Source organism: Salarias fasciatus, chromosome 13 (assembly GCF_902148845.1).
Source record: "Salarias fasciatus chromosome 13, fSalaFa1.1, whole genome shotgun sequence".
Taxonomy (NCBI): domain Eukaryota; kingdom Metazoa; phylum Chordata; class Actinopteri; order Blenniiformes; family Blenniidae; genus Salarias; species Salarias fasciatus.
In genome coordinates this window covers 13,107,305-13,121,612 of record NC_043757.1, presented here as the reverse complement: position 1 = coordinate 13,121,612, position 14,308 = coordinate 13,107,305, and the positions used below count along the sequence as shown (strand labels likewise).

The window sequence follows — 14,308 nt, the reverse complement described above, 5'->3', positions numbered from 1 at the left end:
TAATAATGCATATAATAAGGTACATTTCATGCATCTTTGATATAGATTTTGCAATATTCCTTTCTTACATATTTTCGTATTAGTTTTTAAATTTCTTGTATTTATTTTCATCTTTAATCCTGTTTTCTAATTCTGTTTTTCTTTTTGCATGCAAGTTTATTAAGAAACTATCAAAAGCATTGTCGTGTTACTCTTTATAAACAGGCTTAAAGTTATGTCAGCAAATAGTTTCTGTAATTATTTGTTAAAACTGGCAGGTGATCACTGACATTAATAAATCACTCATTTTGACTTCTGGAATTAAATTGGAACAGTATAGTATTTATGAAATCTTCTGTCTTGGTTGGATTTAGCTGATCCATGCGGAAATCAGCAAAAACAAACTATTTCGTGGTCATCCCACTTCTTACTGTGGCTGTTTCATAACTTCAATTTCTCTCTTGGGTCAACAGAAGACGGTAAAAATCTCACTGTACTCATTTCACACTTAATTCTGTCATATTCTGGAGGTTTTGACTTTTGTTTTTTTTTAATACTAAAAAACATCCAACTACTTAAATTGTTCAGCTTGTAACTGGTGGGCCAGTTCAGGGTGTGTTCATGATTACATCTTTCACTTTACAGTGAATATAAAGTCAACGAGTCAAGTTTTGTTGAGACTTCATGATAAATGAGCTATTGCTTATCCCTGCTCATTTTTAGCGATCCAGGATACACTGCCTTGTTTATAGCGCTTGATTGACATCCAAATTGAAAGTATTAAAAAAAACAAACAAACACAAAAGTAACCAGGTAAAGAATGATTCAAATCATGACAATAAGGAAAATTTCAAATAATTGAAGTTGTTACCAAATACTGCAGCAGTTTTATTAGAAACCAATTCCCATTCTTTACATCAGCCATATTAACAGTTTTTGTAACTGATCAGAGCAGAAATCAATCGAAAGAAGAACACTCATATGGTCTGCAATAATGTCATCTAATGACTAAATCAGTACTAAGCTGCTAATCTAAAAGCGGTCCTCTACACTGGAACATTAGAATTGCATAAAGTGAACTTTGAAACATGTCTATGCCCCGTCACACGGGTATAACACAGAGAGGTTAATACTGTCGTAGTTTGTTTAGGAGAAAATACATTTCACTCAGAAGGAGGAGGGTTATCATCAACGAAAGAGGGTTTCTATCAACGTTCCCAGAGCAGATGATTCCTTGTGTAGTTAGTTGTCGCACTTCTGTTTTGTCAGCTCAATAATGCTCATCCAAGGCTGGCTCCACACTGTGAAAACACAGGTGTAGTTCTGCAAAAAAGAAAAAAGCAAGTTAAGCAAGCAACTGAGAACATGTAGTCCATGAACAAATTTTATCAATGCATTGAAAATATTTTATTATTTTCAAATCACACGTCAACCTGAGTTAACCGTCTTTAAAGACAATAGTTTAAAATCAAGAATTCTACAAAAATAATTGTATTTTCATAGTTCCTCCTGATGTGCTCTTCTTTGTCATGAGGACAATTCTCACAGGTAACAGCATCAACAACACGTCAGTGTATTAGAAAGGAGGAAGTACACACTCGGTCACATCCTGTGTGTGTTGCCTGTTGTATGCAGGCTATTGTTTACAAAACCTCCCCAGTTGAGAATTGTAGTCTTGTGATAAACAATTACCCTGGGCTGATGGGAGTCGATGACGGGGCAGGTTTCACTGGTGCTTTCCTTCCTGCAGGTGGTCTCGGCCATTTTCACAGTGATCTCATAATTCATACCCGAAACAACCTGAGGGCGGGAGGCAAGACATTACATAACACATTGTTAAACAGTCACAATAAAAACACGACACTGTTGTTGTTCCAATAAGCCTGGCAGATCAGTTTCATTATGAGCGCATGAACGACTCCAAAATCGTGCCCAGCAGAGTGTGACTTTAAATAAAAGATGATACTTCCCTTTTTGTGACATGCTCTTTGAGTTAATGCTAAAAACTACTGAGGAGGCCTCGGGGTGAACGCAGTGCCCTTAATTACTGTTACATCACAAAGCCGACTTGCTAGTGCCACACGGCAGCGCCTGCATGCCAGGAAATGTTGGCAAGAGCTTTCCTCTGTTAATGTTTAATAAAGTTACACAAACCTGAGCCCGAGCCTTGACCGTCTCCACCGCGTCTCTGCGGTACATAGCGTTGAGGCCTCTGTTGTAGTGGAGAACGGCGAAGTTCAAGGCGTTCTGGACTCCTTCATCATTGACGTCGATGTTTCTGAAGCCTCCCGCCAAGCCACCGAACCCGACGGCCAAGACAGCCGCCAGGACAAAAAACACAGCCTTCCACATCACTTCGGTGAAGAACCAGCGACTGAGTAAAAACAACAACAGCGACAACACCCACCACGGCTCGAGGGACTTATATAAACCGTGACGTCACGGGTGGTTTGATTGACACTGCGCGCGGCCAATCAGGAAGCTGTGGAGCTGAAACGCAGCACTGATTAGGATCATCGCTTCCTCATAAAAAACATTCCCAAATATCGAGTTATTTGTCGCAACTGTGTGTCACGTTGCCATCCGTTTTGTCTGTGGAAATTAAAATCAAGAGTTAGAGACAAGCAGTCAAGGTATGTGGAAAACTGTTGAGGGGCGGGTGTGAAAGTTTGAAGGGAAAATCAAATTGAGAAAGAAATCAGTGACTCGACCTCTGTCCTATTTCAGACCTGAATCAGGCCACCTGTAGGCGTCCACCTTCGGAACACAATGCAAAGACTTCTGGTGTTAAAGTAAGTTTTTCTTTTTCAATTAGAACCCCAATTTTTTTTCTTCCAAACAATCCATGTTACATAACAAATTATTGAAATGTTTTGTTTGTAGGGAAACTTTTTCCAGCTTGGATGTCTCCCAGCAGCAGCAGATTCTCATCGGCTCTGCTGTGGCAGTAGGTGGAATACTGGCATACAAGCTGCTCCAACGGAGGAAACCCAAAGTTCTTCCCTTGGGTCAAGGATGGTGGGGAAAAGGAACGAAACCGATGTCAGAGGATGATCAAATCTATCCATTTAGAATACAAACTTCTGATGAAGAGATTGAGGTGGTTTGAGGCTATTTTCGCAAACTTGTGAAGCTTTCACACAGTAAAATTAACACTTGTTGCATTAATCAACCCCACTCATTCAACAGGACCTCCATGCACGCATTGACAGAACCCGCTATGCAGATTCCTTGGAAGAAAGCACCTTCCAGTATGGATTCAACTCTACTTACCTGAAGAGAGTGGTTTCCTATTGGAGAAATGAGTTTGACTGGAGAAAGCAGGTGGATGTTCTCAACAATTATCCACACTTCAAAACCAAAATAGAAGGTACATTATACATCTCTGGCTTTGTTGAAGGTTTGTTCTTTTATATTCATACTAACACATGAGTTGTACTGCAGGCTTGGATGTACACTTCGTTCATGTGCGTCCACCACCCAGCAAGAATCAGAAGATTATCCCTCTCATGCTTGTTCATGGCTGGCCTGGCTCTTTCTATGAGTTCTACAAGATTCTGCCACTTCTCACGCAGAACCACGATGGTTTTGCGTTTGAGGTCATATGCCCATCCATTCCTGGTTACGGTTATTCAGAAGCCCCCTACAAGAAAGGTGCGTCATCTTTGGTAAATGTGTTGCAGCCAGGAGACTTGAGCAGCAGATATCTTACGAGTGTGTTTCCTGTGCTAGGATTTGACAGTCTGGCTGCAGCCCGGATTTTCCTCACACTGATGGAGCGACTGGGATTTGACAAGTTCTATCTGCAGGGAGGAGACTGGGGCTCGCTCATCACCACCAACATGGCCCAAATGAAGCCTGAGTAAGCACAACACAAGCAGTTTAGAGAAGATATTCAGCATGTTATCACTGCTGTGGAATGTCCACCAACCACTTGTTTGTTAAAATGAACACTGATTCATTGTTCTTCCAGCCCTGAGTCAGAGAACAGTCTGAGCACAGATTACCAAAATCCAATGACAATACAGAATTTGCGGGGGGGGGCACTGTGTGAAGATGTATGTAGAACTCTAAAACTATGTTTATTGTGGATCTTCATATTTTATTTTCCAGCTGTGTGAAAGGCCTCCACGTAAACATGATTATGGTGGCAAGAGGATTCAAACAACTATTGTCCATCATCATCGGCCCCTATCTGCCCTTTCTGGTGGGCTTAACACGGGAAGATGTTCGACGGTTGTTCCCGTTCTTTCAGAAAAATGTGGTGGAAATCCTGAAAGAAAGTGGCTACATGCATATCCAGGCCACTAAGCCAGACACTGCAGGTGAGAAGATATAAATAAACTGTGATGATACTGAAAAAGTTGACAGATCAACAGTTATCAATGTTCCTCAAAACTGAAAGACACCCACCTAAAACCAGTTGTAGTAACCCGGTGAAAGGCTTCTTTCGAATCTTGTAATTGCTGCTCTTAATTTGAACTGTTGTGCAGGTTGTGCTGTAAATGACTCACCAGTTGGCCTGGCTGCCTACATCCTGGAAAAGTTCTCTACCTGGACTGATCGGAAGTACAGAGATTTGGCAGACGGGGGGCTCGAGAGGTATGAAATTATTTTCACCCCAGAGAATTCTATAAAGGTACAGTGAGAATATTTTTTAATCAGGGTTCCAACAACTGAGCTCAGGATCAATAAAGTAATGCTCACGCTTACTTCAGGTCAGTGATTTTCAAACTGTGAGAGCTCCCTCTAGTGGTACATGGGGGCAGATCATAAATGTTTTTAAATTTATTTGAAAATATCTAAAATGATCGAAAATAGTACCAAACAGAGAATAAATTGCAAACTGTCCATAGCTAAGCCTAACCCATAGAGTAATCCTCAGCTATGGTATCAGCCATAATGGTGGTAATTGGAGAATTTCAAAGTTTCCCAAGTGACACAAAGTCTGAAAAGTTTTTAGAACCACCGCTTTCAGGCAATTTATTCCCAAAATGACCCATGGTCTTGAATGAGTGTGGGCTATTTGTTACTTTCTCTGTTCAATTTTTCCATCATTGGACTTATCTAACTTAATTATCACAGAGTCAGTCCACCATCACCTGAGTCAGGATAAAGCTGGTCCAGAAAACATATGGGTGAATGATTTGTAGATCACAAAGTGTGTGCTCGTTACATGTAAATGTATTGTCATTATTTATACAGAAAGTACAGTCTGGAAGACCTCTTGACGAATATCATGATCTACTGGACCACAGGCTGCATAACTTCTTCAATGCGCTTCTACAAAGAGAACTTACAGAGGGACCCCGACAGCAGAGAAGATGCACTGTATGTAACCAAGTATTCATCTTGATAATACTTCTGACTCTCGCCAACGCAGTTTGATTATCTGTATTTCATTATGTAACTGCAATAATTCAGATGTGCCTTTTTTTTGGTTTTAGGATTGGGGTTACTGTGCCAACTGGATTGGCGGCTTTCCCTGGCGAGCTGCTGCACACCCCCAAGTCATGGGGGGAGAGTCGGTACAGCAACATCTACTCCTACACGTACATGCAGAGAGGCGGCCACTTCGCTGCCTTTGAAGAGCCCCAGCTGCTCGCTGACGACATTGTGAGATTTGTTAAAAAAGTTGAAAAGCTCTGAATCGTTTGGTGACCTGGTGAAAAACAATACACTCAACTTTTCTGTTAGTTCAATTCTTCTCTGCACCATCAATCTTCTCTTGAACTGCCTGTTTTTGATTTGCCAGTGACATATGTATAGCTATGATGTTTACATATGGCTTTAACTACAAATGCAATGGAAAAAATTGAAACTTTTTCAAGTTCTGTTTCATAAACGTATTGTGATAAACACTGTATGTGTTGTTTTGTTTGATTTTTGTAATGTCTCTTTCTTGGGACAGAGTTCAGCTTTTTATTGTTTTATGTTGCTTGCAAAGCTCGACGAGTGTGTCAAAAGTCAGTCCTCAGACCTCCCTCTTCTTCACTAGAGAGCTTCCTTGTGATTGCTGTCACTTCTACAATGGAGGAGAGATAATCAGTGATGACTAGTCACAGGTCTTCCTCATTACCTCTCTCCAGCACTTTCCTTGAGCCACCTTTGCAAACTCTCTTCTGGAGCGGAGGTTAACCACGCCCCACCACTACAATGATCTCACAAACCACTGATCCAATAAAATACATTTTTATAAAGCAAACTCACATGCTGACCAAGTCTCTCGAAAAAACTTCCCATTTGCGTAAAAACAAAAATTAGTTCTACTCACAGTTCATTAAAATAAATGCAATTCAATTAAAGGTTTACATGTGTTTTGACGACCGTTAAAATTTCAGAGGACAGCAGCTTCAGGAGGAGAGCTCTGGTCTCAAAACATCAGATGTCCAACTTCTTTGGTTAGCTGCTGAAGCCTTTGATGCTCGGTCATAAGGGCCTGAAACCAAATACAATCTTCTTCCCTGTCGGACCTCTCTGCCCTTGGTCCCTTGCATGCGCTGGGATTAGTAGACAGAGCAATCATTTGGTTCTTCACGAGTTGGTGAAGCTTGGGTCGGAACCAGCCAACACCGCAGTCCCTGTGAGCCAGTGCTAAAACTGTGGTGGGCATTGAACAGACAGGTTTGGCGTTGGATAAAAGGTCAGCCACGAAGAGAGTGTGGAAGATCTGTCTAAAGCATGAAGACACCCGCAGACACTGCTCCCCACCAGCCAACACCAGACCCTCCATGTTGATTTCATACAGCTCTTTAGGGAGAATGAGGGAGCCGCCCATCAGCAGAAGCACACGGGGCACCCTGCTCAGAGCAAACAGCACTTCCAGCTGCTGCAGCACCTCTTCCAGCTCCTGTAGGGTCTGTTGGCACTTGCGTGAGTCCGTGCCTGCAGGCTTTCGACTCACTGTGTCTTTATCCTGCAAAACACAACAGCAATTAAGTTAATCTCAGGTTTGAAATGCTTCTTCAAGCATAGCTTGATTTCTAAAACATTACTTTTCTTTTTCACCTGTGTGGAAGCTTGCTGTTTCTTCTGAGAATAAAACAGCTGGTCATAAGTCATCAGAAGCTGCTGCCTCTGATAGAGGATGCACTTCAGAATTTCACTGAAGAAAGGGCAGCAAAGACCACATTCACACACCTTCTTCCTGAGCTTGTCTGAAAGCTTAAGTGTCTCTGTTCTCAGTGATGGCATCTTGTTTTCTGGTGGCCACACTGGAGTCTTGGAAACGCTCTTGACTAGTAGTGTTGTCCATTTGTGTGCACTCTGTACAGAGACATGAAACAGATGGTCTCATCTTCAGCCAGGTTAAACACAGTGTGGCTACTATTCAGACAAATCTATTCAGCTCAGCAATTTAAAATCAATATTGTCTTGATGTGTTGAAATGCGACTTGGATCTTTACAAGAACCAAATGCAACACAAAGACTTTAAGTACTAACTCGTAGTATAAACAAATACTCCATTTTAACGCAAATTTTTAAATTTTTTTTGCTTGTTCCAATAAGGTTTGTGACTTCAGTTATGATTTAAAGAGGAAGTGTTTATTACTGTACTTTCATCCATTGCCATAAATGCACAAAACCCCGTCAGGGCCTGATGATCATGGCTGATATGAGTCGTGACGTCACTGGTGGCTTGATTGACACCGCGCGCGGCCAATCAGGGATCTCTGGAGCTGTAACGCAGCGCTGATTAGGATCGCCGCTTCCTCATAAAAACCATTCCCAAATATCGAGTTTATTTGTCGCAACTGCGTGTCTCTTCGCCATCCATTTTGTCTGTGGAAATTAAAATCAAGAGTTAAAGAGAAGCAGTCAAGGTATGTGGAAAACTGTTGAGGGCGGTTGTGAAAGTTTGAAGGAAAATCAAACTGAGAAAGAAATCAATGACTCGACCTCTGTCCTATTTCAGACCTGAGTCAGGCCACCTGCAGGCGTCCACCTTTGGAACACAATGCAAAGACTTCTGGCGTTAAAGTAAGTTTATTTGTTTTGGGTTTTTTTTTTTTCAACAAGAACCTCTAATTTTAAGCTTCCATGTTAGGTATTAAAGTATTGAAATGTTTTGTTTGCAGGGACACTTTTTCCAGCTTGGATGTCTCCCAGCAGCAGCAGATTCTCATCGGCTCTGCTGTGGCAGTATTTGGAATACTGGCATACAAGCTGCTCCAACGGAGGAAACCCAAAGTTCTTCCCTTGGGTCAAGGATGGTGGGGAAAAGGAAAGAAACCACTGTCAGAGGATGAACAAATCTATCCTTTCAAAATACAAACTTCTGATGAAGAGATTGAGGTGGTTTGAGGCTATTTTCACAAATTTCTGAAGCTTTCACGTAGTAATATACTTGTTCCTTTAATCAACCCCATTTATTCAACAGGACCTCCATACACGTCTTGACAGAACCCGCTATGCAGATTCCTTGGAAGAAAGCACCTTCCAGTATGGTTTCAACTCTACTTACCTGAAGAGAGTGGTTTCCTATTGGAGAAACGAGTTTGACTGGAGAAAGCAGGTGGATGTTCTCAACAATTATCCACACTTCAAAACCAAAATAGAAGGTACATTATACATCTCTGGCTCTGTTGAAGGTTTGTTCTTTTATATTCATACTAACACATGAGTTGTACTGCAGGCTTGGATGTACACTTTGTTCATGTGCGTCCACCACCCAGCAAGAATCAGAAGATTATCCCTCTCATGCTTGTTCATGGCTGGCCTGGCTCTTTCTATGAGTTCTACAAGATTCTGCCACTTCTCACGCAGAACCACAATGGTTTTGCGTTTGAGGTCATATGCCCATCCATTCCTGGTTACGGTTATTCAGAAGCCCCCAACAAGAAAGGTACGTCATCTTTGGTAAATGTGTTGCAGCCAGGAGACTTGAGCAGCAGATATCTTACGAGTGTGTTTCCTGTGCTAGGATTTAACACTCTGGCTGCAGCCCGGATTTTCCTCACACTGATGGAGCGACTGGGATTTGACAAGTTCTATCTGCAGGGAGGAGACTGGGGCTCGCTCATCACCACCAACATGGCCCAAATGAAGCCTGAGTAAGCACAACACAAGCAGTTTAGAGAAGATATTCAGCATGTTATCACTGCTGTGGAATGTCCACCAACCACTTGTTTGTTAAAATGAACACTGATTCATTGTTCTTCAGGTCTGAGTCTGTGATTAACAGTTTGAGCATGATTCTCGAAATCCAATGTCAATATGTATAACTCTAAAACTATGTTTATTGTGGATCTTCATATTTTATTTTCCAGCTGTGTGAAAGGCCTTCACCTAAACATGGTTATGGCAGCAAGAGGATTCAAACAACTATTGTCCATCATCATTGGTCCCTATCTGCCCTTTCTGGTGGGCTTAACACGGGAAGATGTTCGCCGGATGTTCCCGTTCTTTCAGAAAAATGTGGTGGAAATCCTGAAGGAAACAGGCTACATGCATATCCAGGCCACTAAGCCAGACACTGCAGGTGAGAACATATAAACTGTGATGATACTGAAAAAGTTGACAGATCAAGAGTTATCAATGTTCCTTAAAACTGAAAGACACCCACCTAAAACCAGTTGTTGTAACCCGGTGAAAGGCTTATTGCATATCTTGTAATTGCTGCTCCTAATTTGAACTGTTGTGCAGGTTGTGCTGTAAATGACTCACCAGTTGGCCTGGCTGCCTACATCCTGGAAAAGTTCTCTACCTGCACTGATCTGAAGTACAGAGATTTGGCAGACGGGGGGCTCGAGAGGTATGGAAATATTTTCTTCTAGTGAATAGTGTAAAGGTACAGTGAGTATTTGCTTGATGAATATATTTTTTTTTAATAATGAAGGTACTGACAACTTCAACTTACATCAAGGCATTGAATTTCAAACGTATGGGAGCTCCCTCTAGTGGTACTTGGGGGCAGATTATAAATATAAATTTTTTATTTATTTGAAAACTTAAACTATCTAAATAGAACAACACTTGTACTAAATTGCAAACTGTCTGTAGCCACCATTACTTTAAAGTCAAACCATAATGGTTGGCAAAAGTGTGAAAAGTTTGAGAATCACTGCTTTCAGACAATTTATTCCCTAAATTACTGATAGTTGTGAATGTGTGTGGGATGATTGTCAATTTCTCTTTTATTGCACTGGTTCATTATCACTCAAGTCAGTGCACCGTCACCCTAGTCAGGATAAAGGTGGCACAGTAAACAGATGGGTGAATAATATGTAGACGTGTTCAACAAAGTGTGTGCTTATTACATTTAAATGCGTGGTTATTTTTTCAGAAAGTTCAGTCTGGAAGACCTCTTGACAAACATCATGATCTACTGGACCACAGGCTCCATAACGTCTTCAATGCGCTTCTACAAAGAGAACTTACAGGGTGACCCCTACAGCAGAGAAGATGCACTGTACGTAAACAAGTAGAACCGCAGTTCATCTGTATTTCATTGTGCAACTGCACTAAAGTAGATTTGCCTGTTTTTTGGTTTTAGGTTGGGCGTTTCCGTGCCTACTGCAGTGGCTGCTTTCCCTAACGAGCTGCTGCACACCCCCAAGTCATGGGCAGAACCTCGGTACAGCAACATCTACTCCTACACGTACATGCAGAGAGGCGGCCACTTCGCTGCCCTTGAAGAGCCCCAGCTGCTCGTTGATGACATTGTGGGATTTGTTAGAAAAGTAGAGAAGCTCTGAATTCTGTTTCCTCTTGAACCTGAAAAACGGTACACTCATACATACCTTTCTATTAGTTCAATTATTTCTTTTCTGCACCACCAATCTTTTCTTGAATTGCCTGTTTTTGATTTGCTAGTGAAGTATGTGTAGTAGTGATGCTTACACATGCCTATACCTGCTAAACAGATAAAAGGAACTTAATTCATCAAACCTTTCAAGTTCTGATTCATTAACATTGTCACAAACATATGAGTTGTTCTGTGTTTAATTTTCTCACGAACCACTGATACAATAAAATACATTTTTCTAAAGCAAACTGACATGCTGACCAAGTCTCTTGAAAAAAAAAATTCTCAAATCAAGTTAAAAAAAATAGTTTCACTCATAATTCATTAAAATACATAAATCTCAATTCAAGGTTTACATTTGCTTTGACGACCATTAAATTTTCAGGGACAGCAGCGTCAGGAGGAGAGCTCTGGTCTCAATGTGTCAGATGTCCAACTTCTTCGGTTAGCTGCTGAAGCCTTTGATGGTCATGGGGGCCTGAAACCAAACATAATCATCTTCCCTGTCTGATCTCTCTGCCCTCGCTTCCTTGCATGTGCTGGGATCAGTAGACAGAGCAATCGTTTGGTTCTTCACACGAGTTGGTACTTTAAATTGAAGCTTGGGTCGGAACCAGCCGACACCGCAGTCCCTGTGAGCCAGCGCTAAAACTGTGGTGGGCATTAAACGGACAGGTTTGGCGTCGGATAAAAGGTCAGCCACGAAGAGAGTGCGAAAGATCTGTCTTAAGCATGAAGACACCCGCAGACACTGCTCCCCACCAGCCAACACCAGACCCTCCATGTTGATTTCATACAGCTCTTTAGGGAGAATGAGGGAGCCGCCCATCAGCAGAAGCACACGGGGCACCCTGCTCAGAGCAAACAGCACTTCCAGCTGCTGCAGCACCTCTTCCAGCTCCTGTAGGGTCTGTTGGCACTTGCGTGAGTCCGTGCCTGCAGGCTTTCGACTCACTGTGTCTTTATCCTGCAAAACACAACAGCAATTAAGTTAATCTCAGGTTTGAAATGCTTCTTCAAACATAGCTTGATTTCTAAAACATTACTTTTCTTTTTCACCTGCGTGGAAGCTTGCTGTTTCTTCTGAGAGTAAACAAGCTGGTCATAAGTCATCGGAAGCTGCTGCCTCTGGTAGAGGATGCACTTCAGAATTTCACTGACGAAACGGCAGCAACCGTCTTGAGTCACCGAGCCAGAGAAGACCACATTCACACGGCCTTCCTCCTGGGCTTGTCTGAAAACCTCAGTGTCTCTGTTCTCAGTGATGGCATCTTGTTTATTGCCGGTCGCCCTGGAGTCTTGACAACTCTCTTGACCAGTAGTGTCGTCCACTTGTGTGCACTCTGTACAGAGAAGGAATAATGTCTTTACTGTGACAAAGATTATTGCCTTGATGTGTTGAAAGGAGACTTAGATCCTTCCAAGATCCAAATACAACACAAAGACTTTAAGTGCCTTGAAACAACTTCATAAAAGCAAAAAAATCTGGACAATACAGGAAGGACAAATGCGTATGCAAAAAATTAATTAACAGAAAGAAGATCACATTGATGACATGATGGAGGAGAGAGAGAACAGGCCCTGGAGACAAGTTAATTAAATGTCACATCTCATGTCACAGAGTAGTGTGCACTGAGAACAGATAACACTGACTTTTGTCTGAGCAACAAAGTTACAGCAACACCATTATCTTATTTAAGAGAAATGTTTGAAACTATGAACTCAAAAAAACAAACGACTTTTCGAATTTTAGGTTCATTTGAAACAGCTTCAAACCATTAATTCCAAAATGAGATATTCAGCAGCTTGTATTTTCAAGATAAGATATTTGTCTGGCTTTATTGTGAATGACGTCCAGGTTTATGACAATTCCAAATCATTGTAGTCTGCTTTTGTTTACATCATCCTAACCTTTCTACAATTCTTATAGTTGTGTTTTATATATTTGTTTTTCCTTTTTTTTTTTTTTTTAAAGATGTGATGATAATAGAATAACATTTTTACTGCATCAGAGAACAATTTAAAAGGACCAAGCTTTTCTGAGATCACATTTGCAGTTTAATCCCGCCATGACCTGTACGCATACACATAGTAATGATTGATATAGCTTTGCATATCTGTAATTAATGTGAACATTGCAGGATGATTTAATCCTGAACACGAGGTACTTTTTTCTTCTGAGATACCTTTTCTGAAATTTCTGCTATTTTAATACCTGTCTCCTAATAAAGCTTTAGCTTTCTTTTTTCTGCTTTTAATGTATTTCTGAATTGCTTTGTATAAAGACTTTTATCATCTGAACCACTTTGTTTGCCTTGCATACATGGAGTAACTTGCCTGCAGTGGCATTTAGGTAAGAGTCAATCTACTAACCAGGATATTCAGTTTACAAAGCATCGGTGACAAAAAACGGACACTCTCTTACTTATTATTAAATGAGTAGAAGTAATCCGGTATTATGACACTTTAATAATAGAATGATTCAGTGGAGAGTCCATGACGCCCCCCAGTGGATGTACAGGTCACACGGCACGCTACAACAGTCTAAAATTTAAAACACAGCATGATACCCACCAAGAGCGATGGCTGTGGGGGGATTAGCAGCGTTTTCCTTGTCCTCGGTGTCGTTAACATCGAGATGTTTGGAGGAAGCTTCTCTCAATCTGGGGACATTTTTCGGCTCTGGGTGTGATTCTACGAGCTGTACAGGAAGCTCGTCTCTGGTCTCCTCAAAAAGCTCCGAAACACTCCGCACTTCCCGCATTTCACAGTTCAAATTCGGCTCCTCCGGAGTGAAGATTTCTTTCCTGGATGAAAACGATAGCTGTGTTTCTAAGCTCGTTATCGCCTCGGATGTTTTCGTGCACTCCGCCATCGTTTTGAAAGTCCGCGGCGCTCCGCCTTACGGCAATGCATCATGGGAAATGCTTCCTTCACGGTACATGGAAGTTGTCGAAAAAAACAAAATTCCCAGAAACTATTATTTCATGCTTTCTTGTTCTTTTCCGTCCTATTGTGATAATTATGTCTCAAAATTAATTTCATGATAATGTTTTTGAGAACATTTCAGGTCAAATATCAAATAAGGAGTAGACGCTGAATGTCATGGCAAAAACCAGGGTGCTTTTTGTTTATTGTTTTGTTTTTTTAATTATTCTTATTCAAGTCTTATATTTTGGAAGACTTTTTAACCCCAATTCCACAGATTTGAGCCAATTTTATTCAGATATCGCCATTCAGACACAAGGTAATTCACAATGAGTTACAAAGAAATACTTCAAACTCTGATTTGATAACATTTAAAGAGTAATTAAAGTCCCGAATGTGTCATTTATATTTCATAGAAATCCTTTGAAAATGTTGAAACTGACTAAATTCGACAAATATTTCATAAATGCCAGACACACAACTATGTCAACTGGAAAGATATATGGCTGAATTTATGGAAAGCAGCGCCTATACTTTATTGATAACCCCTGTCCAATCATAGAGTTGAAAACATTATTGAACATTTTTTTTCAATAAAATTATAGTAATGATATATAATATTGACAATATATAACTCATAAAAATATATTAATC

General features: G+C 40.9%; 4 protein-coding genes and 1 pseudogene across 4 annotated transcripts; 2 read left to right on the top strand and 3 right to left on the bottom strand.

Annotated features, from left to right (window-relative positions):
- Nucleotides 1-837: 837 nt before the first annotated feature.
- cst3 (cystatin C (amyloid angiopathy and cerebral hemorrhage)) lies at nt 838-2,399 on the bottom strand. The gene is made up of 3 exons (XM_030107210.1): nt 2,134-2,399; nt 1,672-1,779; nt 838-1,302 (listed from the first exon to the last, which is right to left on the bottom strand). The coding sequence occupies exons 1-3, from the start codon at nt 2,329-2,331 to the stop codon at nt 1,222-1,224; spliced, it is 387 nt and encodes a 128-aa protein (XP_029963070.1). The 5' UTR covers nt 2,332-2,399; the 3' UTR covers nt 838-1,221.
- Nucleotides 2,400-2,467: 68 nt separating this feature from the next.
- On the top strand, nt 2,468-5,843 carry LOC115399685 (epoxide hydrolase 1-like). Its single transcript, XM_030107209.1, has 10 exons — nt 2,468-2,612; nt 2,707-2,771; nt 2,863-3,079; nt 3,169-3,349; nt 3,424-3,633; nt 3,712-3,841; nt 4,093-4,304; nt 4,473-4,581; nt 5,185-5,310; nt 5,427-5,843. Exons 2-10 carry the CDS (start codon nt 2,749-2,751, stop codon nt 5,626-5,628), a joined length of 1,410 nt encoding a protein of 469 aa, XP_029963069.1. The 5' UTR covers nt 2,468-2,612; nt 2,707-2,748; the 3' UTR covers nt 5,629-5,843.
- A 538-nt stretch (nt 5,844-6,381) lies between these two features.
- On the bottom strand, nt 6,382-7,173 carry LOC115399272 (MAD2L1-binding protein-like; annotated as a pseudogene).
- Nucleotides 7,174-7,660: 487 nt separating this feature from the next.
- On the top strand, nt 7,661-10,969 carry LOC115399229 (epoxide hydrolase 1-like). The gene is made up of 10 exons (XM_030106510.1): nt 7,661-7,802; nt 7,895-7,959; nt 8,058-8,274; nt 8,360-8,540; nt 8,615-8,824; nt 8,903-9,032; nt 9,249-9,460; nt 9,625-9,733; nt 10,265-10,390; nt 10,475-10,969. The coding sequence occupies exons 2-10, from the start codon at nt 7,937-7,939 to the stop codon at nt 10,674-10,676; spliced, it is 1,410 nt and encodes a 469-aa protein (XP_029962370.1). The 5' UTR covers nt 7,661-7,802; nt 7,895-7,936; the 3' UTR covers nt 10,677-10,969.
- Nucleotides 10,890-13,595, bottom strand: mad2l1bp (MAD2L1 binding protein). The gene is made up of 3 exons (XM_030107496.1): nt 13,301-13,595; nt 11,786-12,069; nt 10,890-11,693 (listed from the first exon to the last, which is right to left on the bottom strand). Exons 1-3 carry the CDS (start codon nt 13,488-13,490, stop codon nt 11,172-11,174), a joined length of 996 nt encoding a protein of 331 aa, XP_029963356.1. The 5' UTR covers nt 13,491-13,595; the 3' UTR covers nt 10,890-11,171.
- Nucleotides 13,596-14,308: the final 713 nt, after the last annotated feature.